The following is a 12,021-nucleotide window of genomic DNA, read 5'->3' on the forward strand; positions in this document are numbered from 1 at the left end:
CCACATTTTAAAAAAGCAGTGTGGATCCACCATTTATGGCTATTGTATAAACTCAGTACTTTATAAAATTCGAATTATATTTATAAAAATAGTACTAAAAGAATAGTGTCAAATAGTATATATTCATACTACACTATTGAATTCATACAAATTTAAAAATGAAAGAAGAAAAAGAAAATTTTATTGGTTGGATTGCTTATGTCTCTGCAAGATAAATCAGTGTGATTTTATTTTTAATCAAAAACTAAAAACTAAAAAGCGTGTAAACTAAACAAACTTTAACCAGTTATTATCAATTGATAGAAGAACTGAATAATATCTGATTTTGTTCTAGTGCTGTGTCTTTCTCAGAGAGGAAAATTAAAAATCAAACTCTATTATGTGATAACGACATAATTTCTTATGTGATGTATCGAATTCTATTGAAATTTCAAAATTAAGTATATTTGGACTGGTGTAATACTAAAATGATAGTTGATCCCTTAATAAATAGTATTTTCTCCTTTAATATAGGCTTGATGCATGTTATGCAAATACAATTAACTAAAATTTCAATATAAATATCATATATTGAGTTTGAAATCAGAAGAAGATGTGACACTTCGTACAATAAGATTTTTGATAATTGCCAATTGCCGTAAGATAAAAGGAAAGACAAATATAATGGACCATATATTATATAATATGCTAGGTATAACACAGTCTAGTAGGATTTCATTGAGGGGGATGTGTCAACCAACTATTTCTTTTAAAAATATGTAATTTAATTAACCTCATTCCTAGTCCTTAAAATCATGAACACATATTAAAATAACTTGTTATAATAAATTCATTTCTGATCAGTCATCAAAATTTGCTTTGAATGATCAATGATGGTTGAAATGGTTCCCAATGCATCTTTTTATTAAAAGTCAAAACTAAATCAACTTCATAAGATCCATGCTAAAGCATGCAAAATCAAATATATATTACTATATTCCAAAATATTAGTGTCATTTAAGCTGTAAAGTACAATTAAAGAAAAAAAAATTATATATGAGATGATCATTGTGGTTAACATTTAGCACAACAGAAAAGACTTCTTTTGGGTCCTATGCTTCCTAAAAACTAAAAAGATAAATCTTCATGAAATTTTCAAATATAATTATGTCTTTATTTAACCTAAATATTGGACATCTGTATCTTATGCCATATCACTCAAATCTTATCTTTTCCAAATATTGTAGAAATATTTTATTTGTAGTGGAGAAGTTAAAATTTTTGCTAAAAACATGTGCAAAATTTAATATAAGTGTTGTGTTATATATATATAATATATAATTATCAATGAAGGATATTTATCTAAGTAAAATCATCCTTTGGTCTTTGTAGATCGATCAATCTTGATTGTTGTGTGAGGTTAACTTTGACCTATAATATATAACATGTATATTGGTATTACTTAATAGTGTTCATCGTTATGGAGTTAACTTAACCTACGATATATAACATGTAGATTGATCACTTAATATTTATTTATAATAACTTGTTGTAATCGATTAAATTGCAGGCATTGCTAGTAGTGAAGACTAATATAACTTATATTTTTTGTAAAAGTAAGTCGAAAAAGATGGGAAAATTTTAGATGATTTTCCAAAAGGTTAACGTGAGCTTTATATTTATTTATTATTTTGCCTTAATATTGAATTATATATGATGGGAATTAGAAAAGACAAAGGAGCATAGAAAACTTTTATGATGCCGTTGACTTAGGTATCAACGGTGATGATGAAGCGTGTGGTGTTTCAAGCAGACATAGAATCATAAGCCTTTGTTAACCCCCCTTTTTTTTCCCGATTGATATTTGTATTGAAATTTTACTAATTCATAAATATTAATTTTCACAATATTATAGTATGCATTTTTCGTGTGACGTTTTTATCATAATTGTTTTCATTCTCAAAATTTGAAATCAAAACTTTTGATTGATTAAGAATAAATGAATCTTAACCATTCTAACACAATTCATGCTGATATAAAGGCCTTTGTTACCTAAAGATGAAGGGCTCTGATTTGATCAATAAAAATTAGCTAAAGAGTAAATGGAGCCCAATCTTTTTAATTTTTGGGTCTTATTTTGATTCTCTTGTTTAGGCAACTACCCACTAAATATTTGGTGAGGCTGCTAGTTAGGGTAACTTATCATTGCCATGTAGAGTGACAAGGATGTTAAAGTTATATATGTTTGAGTAATGCTAATATTCTGTTATGTAAAGGTGCGATAATTAATATTAGAGATTACTCGGGTTGATGGAGTCTTAGTTAAATATGACACTCTCTTTGATAGGTTCGATTAAAAATAAATTTATTATTTATTTTCAGTTATAGTTTTAATTAGCATGATCATATGAACTTTTGATTCTACTAGTATGTTGCTATTTTAGAGCTAGGTTGAATTTTTTGTCGATTCGAAATGAATAATCTAACGTTAAATATAGCATGCATGAGGTTATATCAATTTATCAAGAGGTTGCATTTTACAATTTAACAGCTATAATTCCTCTTGTTGCCATCTCTACCGCTCAAACTTAAGGGTATTTTAATTTAAATTTTTTATTAAATAAAAAAAAGATCAAATTTCACTTAAATGTCAAATAGACCGATAATATTTGAATATTAACGCGAAAATCACCCGATAAAGGTACACCTTTACTGTCAATAGAATATAACTATTGATCTCAATGACAAAATAAATCACAAAAAAAGATTAGCATTAGCCAATTGATAATTCAAAAAGCTGATTTGGGTTAACAAAAATTGGAGATCAATTAGATTTGGGTGTGCTTAAAGTTTTAATTAAATACTTAGTGAAGAGTAGATTTTGGGCAAGTATCAAAGTGGCTAAGTCAATATTCTCAAACTATATAGATCAATTAAGATGTTGCATTGGGGACCAATATATATATACAGTCCCTTTTATAATAAGTAATGCACTAGAGTCTTGTTTTGTATCATGACAAATATAATACATGTCCCTTTATTAGATATTGTGAACATTGGATACCCTATAATACAAACTTTCTATTTCCTTTTTCCCTTGATGGATGGATTTTTCCTTTAACCTTAGAAAAGAAGTGGCATAGTAGTGGACACTTGTATGGAAAGTTCAGCTTACTTGTTCCACTTTTTTTTCCGATCACGTCTGATATTTATTTTGAAGCCGATCCAAATTAAACCTTTTCGATCTAAACATAAAATATTTTCTATTAAAAGCGACTTCATTTTCAAAACTTGATTAAAGATAAAATGCTATTTAGTTACCACCAAGAAATGTTCGGAGCTAGGGGTTCAATGATTCAAAAAATTATATTGTGTGTATATGATTAATTTTTTTTATTGGATACCTTTATATTTTTCATTTGTTTATGAAATTCATAATACATAAACTTCAAACTATAATGCAATTGAAAAAAGGAAAAGAGTTGACAACCTATTCAAAAAAGTAAAATGAGTATATATAATGGAATGATGGAGTAATCAAAGTGAAATTAGCTAGACAAAGACGAAAGTAAATTTTTTGAGTTTTAATTCACTAGGTTTTTGACTGCGGCAATAACTTTTACTGAGGTAAAAGAGTAATAATTTGTTTGTTTTCAGTGTCGATGACTTTTCTGATCTTTGCTAAATAAAATGTGATAGGAAACTGCATTATACTTAATCCATCGTTATATAAAACCGATCGCAATACTTGTTTTTTTAAGTAGATTCAACATTTTGTATATTTTGCTAGGTCCACTCCAATTTATTTTTATCAATATATGTCTTCTTATAGTAAATTATTCTTGCTTTAAATATTTAGTCCAATTCTAAACATGACAGATTTTAAGTTCCACGTTCGAATGAGTATGGGTTAATTACTTGGTGTTTTTATATAGTTTATCAACATCTTTTTCATAAAATATTTCAACTATTTACTGGAGAATTAGTTTAAGCTCTTCAACTTAACACGTAATTATTTATTTGTAAAATTAACTTATTTTTGAATAATATATATATGTGTGATGTTCAAATAAGCTTTTTATTTATTCTAAAGCAAGAACAGATAAATATGGCTTATAAATTTCCGATAAATTAATGTCTAATGAAAGCAAATGCACTCGTATGACAACATTTAAGTTTTGATATTTACACAATCGTATTATTTATTAGGTAATTATATGTAAATTTTTTGACAAACATCTATTGATAATTTGATAAAGATGACACTTAAAAAGGTTAAAATTTACTCATAGTATAAAAGAATATGTAAACAATAATATAACTTAAATCCTGATTAAAATCAACATTTATTTTCTATAAACTCAAGAAATCAATGCCCTTAATTATGTTTGACAATTATGCTACATTATCAAGATGATTTTATTTGAGTTTGCAGAAGATAATCATATTAATGCAATTTACGATTTATACTTTACTAAGAAATCTACCATTAAATACATTTAAGCATTTGCACCATTTTAATTAGCTGATATTTAGCTCAAGAAACTCTCAAACTAGTTTATTGATCAATTTATATACAGGAGAAAGATGATCACTCTTAACCATTCATATTTATTATTCCGATTTTTTTGTCAAAAAAAATTCTCAAAACAACTTATCATATAATTATGTATAAAATATACATATTAATTTTACCTTCTTATTTTTGATCGATAAATACTTCGTTAATGAAATGCATGTACAATATATATATATGTTTACTTCATATCATATATACTACTAGTAATTTTGTGCTTCCATTCACATTTAGCTTTAAATATCTTCCCGATTTAAAACGTTAAAAGTATTTTTAATCCTTTTCCGATTTTACTATGCAAAAGAAAAGAATTATTTCATATGGTAGAAAAGACAAAACATAGTAAAATGCTTAGCAATAAAAAGGAAAATGTGTTTTTTTATGTGTCCAAATAGTTTCTAATTTGGTCTTTATAGTATTTACTTTTTTTCATAGACAAGAGTCAAGACTAGTCCCCTCTTTGCCTCCCACCCCACATTCTTCTCTCTCCAATCTTTATTTTTGATTATCTTTAAACAATAGCGAGTATATAACAAGACCCCAATTATCTTCTATCTCATTAGTCCCACCAAAAATCTTCTCCAAGCTCTAAACTTTTTTTTTTTGGAGTGTTACTACTTTTTGGGCTCCAAGATTGCTGCTTTTTTACTAGTGAATGAAGTTTTTGCTGTTTAAACAGTGAATAAAACACACCAAAGGTTTGTTTTTGCCGCAAAGTTGCATTCTTGGTTGGTTTCTGGAAGCACAACACTCCAAGATTGCTGCTTTTTTGCTAGTGAATGAAGTTTTTGCTGTTTAAACATTGAAAAAAACAACACCCAAGATTTGCTTTTGCTGGAGAGTTGCATTATTTAGGGTAAAATGTGTGATTCAATGGCAAAAGAGACACTCAAGAGGCTTTGTAGAAGCCATGGATGGTCTTATGGAGTTTTCTGGGGATTTGATCAGACTAATTCTTTGTAAGTTTTTTTTCTCTCTTTTTCTGTCATTCTCACTATTTTTTCTCGTCTTTTACTTTTTCACTTTACTTCTTTCTGTTTTTTGTTCCCTATGTAGTTTTATTTAAAATGTTTGTGATGAAGGTCCTTTTTCCTCACTCTTTTAAAGTACTCTTTTCTTTCAAACTACTTTTTTATTTTTATTTTTAGTGTAAATTTTGATTTTTCTCATTCCATGTCTATGACTTGCGACTCCTTTTAGTGGATTCATATGTTGAACAAATAATACAATATGGTATAATACCTAGCTAACTTTAACTATACATTTTGGGAATATTTTTTAAAAAATATCTTTAGATATTTATTTCATTGTTGAAATATTTTTAAGGTGTCTAAATCGGGCTTGGAATAGTTTTTGGATTTTTGATACTTTCCTCTCAAAAAATTATTTTTTTTCAAATGAAAACTGTCAAAACGTAAGTTAAAATTGATTGGTGAAATTGGAGCTTAGTTTACTGTTTTCCTATTCCCAGGCACTGTTTTTTTCCTACTAGAAAATGACATGAAACATATATCTTGGATCAAATAAATTATTTAATTCCTTGATCCCCTTTTCGACCTTATTCCCTTTTCTTGTCCTTGTTCATATGTTAAAGGAAAATATTATATTATCTCAAATTCAAATTGGTTTTGTCCTGTTCAATAGATTTGATGAAATTACAATTATTGGTTATAAATTTACAGGAAAGGCAAGATTTTGTTCCTTGAAGTTCATTTTCATATGTTATATTGACAAATAAAAATAAAACCTTGAAGGCAAAAAAAGAGTTTGCTTTGGTCACACAAATGGTGTATTTTGACATCTTATGAATATGGTTATTACTCTTACTATTTTCTATTTGATGTTCTTATAAATATAGTATAAGAAGAAAAGAAAAACTTTTATTTGCAAAAGTTTTAACAAATCTTCTGCATGACAGATTATTGGCATTGCAAGATGTATACTATGAGGAACAAATGGGATCTGTGATTGATGAGATGCTTCTGCAAGTCCATATTCTTGGTCGAGGGTATGCTTTAAAATGAAATCTTTCTTCAGAAAATCCAGTTAATATATAGTACTCCATTTCAATTTTTTTTGTGTGATTTTACTTGAGACGGAGTTTGAGAAAGCAAAGATGACTTTTGAATCTTGAAATTAAAACGTACTCTTTAGGTAAGTAAGACAAACAAATTGAAGCGGAGGAAGGAGTTCAATTGTGATATACTTTAATTTGTAACAAGTTTTCATTATCATAATGTTGATGATCTGACTTTTTACAGGATAATTGGCCAAACAGCATTTAGTAAGAAATATAAATGGATGTTTACAGCTGCTAATCATGAAAGGCAGATCTCCATTAGATCATCTAATAATTCCAACTTATTCCTGGTAATAATTTGTTTCCTTGCTTTCCACAGAAGACTTGTTTGAACTTTTTATTTGGGAAAGTTGTGAGTTAATAAGAGGATTTACTAATTTTAAAACTGGCAAAATTGTAAATTCATTTGTAGGATGATAATGAGTTTGAACAACAATTTTCAGCTGGGATCAAGGTACTTCTTTTTTAGTTCTTATTTTGCATTTTTCAATTCCACCACCTGCTAATGTTGGTTTCACTCTGTAACAAATGATTTTGTTGTTATTTTGCAGACAATTGCTGTATTATCTGTCGAACCGCTTGGTGTTCTGCAATTTGGTTCTACTAATAAGGTTAGCAATAATGTCTATAATCACAATATGTTGTTGTAGGCATTCACTACTATGGTAGGCTCACTGATCTATACTAGTTTAATCAACTTTTGAAACTTTAACTTGTATTTTCTTAAGTTGATCATGTTCATGCACGTACTGCTGTATATCTTAAGTAACTGAATGCTCAAGATGTTGGCATAGCATCTTGAGTATTCCTTTACTGATCAGACCATGGGATCGCATCATCAAACTCTGATTGCTTCAAGTCCTTGCTCAAACAATTTTTAATGTGTACTTATTCGTTTATGTTTTCTGCAGCTTCAAGAGAGCACATGTTTTGTGGAGCAAGCAAGAACACTTTTCCAGGGGATAGGAGGATCACCGACTTCATCAAGCTGCGAGAATCTGCATTTTGTGAATTCCACTGTTTTTCCAACTGCAAACAATGAAAGTTTGATGAAGGAATCTCATTTTCTAGAAAATCTCATTCAATCGGTAACATGCAATGCGGAAAGTCAGATTATGAATTCTGATGTAGCTACAGCATTTTTGAGTGAAAACCAGTTTCAGGATGTGAATCAGTTCAATAATTGCAGCAGCCAATTTGATACTCAACTACAGCAAGCAATGTTCCCATCTGCTGGTTTGTTTACCAGCTTCCACGATTCCTGTTTGACGTCAACCTGGGAAGATCTCCCATCAGATATGAGCATACAAGATTTCAGTTATGTCCTTCCCACGGGGATAAACCAATTTGAATATGGCACAGGTGCAACTCAAAGCTTTCATGACAACACAACATTTGGTTCCTTAGGTGGATTTGGAGTACTTGCAAATGAGGATACTACTGGCCCTCTAAATGGATACATTGTCCAATGTCCCATCAACCAGAGGAATGATGGAGCAGTTAGTACTATCAGTGATAACATATTAGATACGACGGGTATCATCTCAGCCTCTGCTGGTATAAATGAACAGTTTAGGTTCAATTCAGACAGTGATGCTTCTGTTTCGATTCAAAGTTCTATCACCAACGCCTTTGAAACTGTTGAAAAAGCAAACTGTTCAAACATGTCTGCCATTGAGAAAATGACTAATTTGGTTGGAGTTAAACATGATTCTAAAAAACCATGTAACTGGGGTGATGTTTCGAACCCTGTTGTTAGCACTTCCAACTCTGAATGGACCTATAGTAATGCTAATGAACTCAGATCCAGGCCAGCTAACAGGTTATTCTCCAAACTGGGACTAGACCAGTTTCTGGATGGTGCCTTGAGCAGCTCTTATTCATTTGCTGGATCTTTTTCCGACGGACAGTTGTCAGAAACAAATAAGAGAAGAAGAGTTGGAAGTTCTTCAGAATGCAATTATCTTCAAAAGCCCCTTGGTTTTTCTAACTTTGATAAGAATGCAAAGTTGGTGCAGCCTGAATGTGGTCTAGATAGGACAAGCAACCTTGAAGCCAAAAGTGAGATCATCACAAAATTGGATGCAAGTACATTAATTGGAGACAGATGCAGCATCAATAATTGCAGAGGCAATGAAAAATCCTCAAAGCCTACCAAGAAGAAGGCTAAACCAGGAACTCGGCCTATTCCTAAAGACCGGCAGCTGATCTATGAACGTCTATCTGAGTTGCGAGGGCTTATCCCTAATGGGGAGAAGGTATTGTCTCCAAACTCACTATGTTTTTTTCTTAGGTGTAATATATAAACATTCACTTGAGCTTGGCTTCAACTGGCAAATAAGCACTCCAACATTGAGTATGCACATCTAGACACCTCCAAAATTTATGTGTCATGTCAGCGTTGAGTGTGCACCAGATATAGTGGGGACGAGTTAGAGTGTTTAGTTTTAAGTGGAGACCAAGTTTGAGTATATATTAATGTTCATGGAAGGTGCTTCTGCACTTAGTATTTCTACGAAGAACTCATATTTAAGTTGTTTCTATGGCAGATGAGCATTGATCGCTTATTACACAGAACGGTAAAGCACTTGCTTTTCTTGCAAGGTGTCACTAAACATGCTGAAGGACTCAAAAAGGCTGAAAGTTTGAAGGTAATAATCAAACACTTTGATTGATTTAACTTGTTTTAGTTGTTAGAAAAATAGACATGCTTCTCAGTACTAATTTATAACATGTTTATCATTTAGCAGGACTCAGAAACTCGGTTAAACTCCAAGTCTAATGGTAATGGAGTTACATGGGCATGTGAAATTGGCGATCAAACAATGGTTTGTCCGCTGATAGTTGAGGACCTTAGTACACCTGGTCAAATGCTTATAGAAGTAAGTAATGGTTTTTTGTTGCCGATAAATCTAGTCATTTAGTCAAGTCTTGATAGAAACTTTATCTAACATATGATACTATGTGTACTCTTTTGCTCAGATACTCTACAATGAACAAGGCTTCTTTCTGGAGATGGTAGATATAATCCGAGGCTTTGGCTTGAACATATTGAAGGGAGTGATGCAGTCACGCGAGACAAAGATGTGGGCACACTTTGTTGTTGAGGCTGAGGTAAATACTTGACTGGAAAACGGCATCAATAAATAAGTCACTTCACTTCTCCTTTGAGCTGTTTTCATCATTTTAATATTCCAATTCTCCATGCAGGGTAACCGGCTAGTAACAAGACACGAGATTTTTTCATCTCTTGTTCAACTTTTACACTTGACAAGTGCTAGTAAAGTTGGTCTGAATAATCAGCTTCAGTATACATCCGGTGGAAGGAATACTCTAATAAATGATTGTCCAAACTCTGCTGTGCCGATATCTGGCTGCTTACCTGAAACGATCCGATGTGTAAGATAGCAAAAATTGCAGTTTCTATTCTTTTTAGAAGGACAACTAGCTAGCTGACACTTCCAGACAAGGAAATGTGTCATTTTCTGATTTCGCCTTGAATGCCTAGTGAAGTAAACTTGTTGGGGTGCATAGGCGTTTTTGCAAACAACTTCCTGGATTTGTTTGTGGTGTCATAGAACACGCGAAGGAGCATATTGAGAGGAAGGTGTCTCAAAGAGTTTTTCTCTTTTCAAGATTGCTCCTTTTTACCGCCCTTGGAACACCAAAGAAATATCTTCTTCTCTCTTGCATAGTTTGTTTATATGTTGAAGCTGACTGACTAGCTAGGTAGTTTAAGGTTACTTTCTGATTTTACTTTTCCAATTTCTGTTGTTTCTTCTGTAACTAACTATGAAACATGAATTACTGAGAAATGTTATTACATTAGTCTTTGCTTGACATATAAGGACCATCATCACCTTGCTGAACCTCCATCAGGATCTTTGTTTATCTTCTTGGTTCTTCAAAAAGTGCTGGTTTCATTTCACTGCAGTCTATAATTTTGTAGTAATCGAACCACCTCGTCTAAATGAAGTGCGTGAAAATACTTTTTCTCTTTATATATGTGGCTGTGAGACTCAAAACTCATGTAAAAGCTTTAACTTGGTACAGAGGAGTCAGTTTAGGTCTGCACATAGTGAAAGTAAACAAATTTTGAGACTTGATGGTTTATGGTTATGCCTTACCAGAGTTTTGGTCTAATGATAAGAGCGTAGCTTGTGATTTGTGGTTAGGTGCATTTCACGAGTACGAACTATACCACAAACAAAAACATGGTATTGAGAAGCATAAAGGAGCGGACTCATTATCTACATAGTTTCGAACTGTGTGCCACTGGCTATCAAATAGTTCATGGTTATGTTCCACTAATGAAATAATGACACACGAATCCTCTAACAGCTATTTTAATACTGATGCTGGAAAAGGACAGGTGTAATATTTTTGAAACTTACTTGAAGAAAGACAAACTATTGATATTTTTTTCAAATAAGTGAAAATAATAAGTGATGTTCCATTTCAAAGTTAAAAGCAGAAGAAACCAATTGAAACCTGAATTATAAAAGCCATATTATGTTATTTAACTAACATACATCAAGTCATTTGTGGCCTAATTTTGGTAGAACCCCCAATACCGAAAGGGTTTTTGATTCATCACAGAATATTCTATTAGAGTAAATATACTTATTATTCCACTAAGTGCCCACCACTAATACAAGCATTCGATAACTCTGTGCCTTGCTTTGGGCTAAGTCAACGCGATTTTCCTTAAAAGGCCTTATACATTTTATACGTAGCTTTTCAATCTTTTCAGATATCAATGTGAAACTTTTATTCACACACCCGATATCTCCCCTTGAACTAAGTTCCATGTGTCCAATCACCACGATCCACAGATCAATTTTTGAGATTCACTGTGTGACACACATCATTGGAGTATTTTATGGCAACTGAAGCCTGCAACTAGCTTAGCTTCTTTGTGTGCATCTCTAAGTTCATAAGGGTTAAGTAAACCAAGACCCACACCATCATTTGCCTTCTCCATACTCGTCCCGACCTCTGATTTCAATTGTCCGGGGGCTAGATCAGTCCAAAGATACTGTTGACATGGTGTGATATTGTCCGCTTTGTGTCAAGTCAGCACCGTTTTTCCCATAAGGCCTCACACCCTTATATATAGTTTCTCAACCTTTTCGGCTATCAATATGGAACTTCTGTTCGCACATACAACAAGAATTAACTAAAAATTACTAACATAGATCAGACTACAACAATAGGACACTAAAACTAAGATATCAGAAAAAGACTATAAACTGTATAAGCATAAACAAAATGACCTTGCTACATAAGCTAAATGTAAAAAACTGATATTAGAGGATTCTGATGGGAGAAGCACTAATCATAAAGGATTACTATAATTAGACAGTGAGATGACCTAAACCATACT

The 12,021-nt window shown here is 31.7% G+C and overlaps 1 protein-coding gene across 6 annotated transcripts; it reads left to right on the forward strand.

Annotated features, from left to right (window-relative positions):
* The first annotated feature begins 4,967 nt into the window (after nt 1–4,967).
* LOC101251021 (transcription factor bHLH157) lies at nt 4,968–10,482 on the forward strand. 6 transcript variants are annotated; one of them, XM_004246039.5, is made up of 10 exons: nt 4,968–5,514; nt 6,474–6,563; nt 6,817–6,925; nt 7,048–7,089; nt 7,187–7,246; nt 7,547–8,893; nt 9,185–9,286; nt 9,386–9,517; nt 9,618–9,749; nt 9,846–10,482. In XM_004246039.5, the coding sequence occupies exons 1-10, from the start codon at nt 5,417–5,419 to the stop codon at nt 10,041–10,043; spliced, it is 2,310 nt and encodes a 769-aa protein (XP_004246087.1). In that variant the 5' UTR covers nt 4,968–5,416; the 3' UTR covers nt 10,044–10,482. The 6 variants fall into 6 exon arrangements, with proteins under 6 accessions (XP_004246087.1, XP_010325329.1, XP_069144752.1 ...); XM_010327027.4 differs by having other exon boundaries at nt 5,117–5,514; nt 9,383–9,517; XM_069288651.1 differs by lacking the exon at nt 4,968–5,514 and adding an exon at nt 5,651–6,368.
* Nucleotides 10,483–12,021: the final 1,539 nt, after the last annotated feature.

This window comes from Solanum lycopersicum, chromosome 8 (assembly GCF_036512215.1).
Source record: "Solanum lycopersicum chromosome 8, SLM_r2.1".
NCBI classification, from domain to species: Eukaryota; Viridiplantae; Streptophyta; class Magnoliopsida; order Solanales; family Solanaceae; genus Solanum; species Solanum lycopersicum.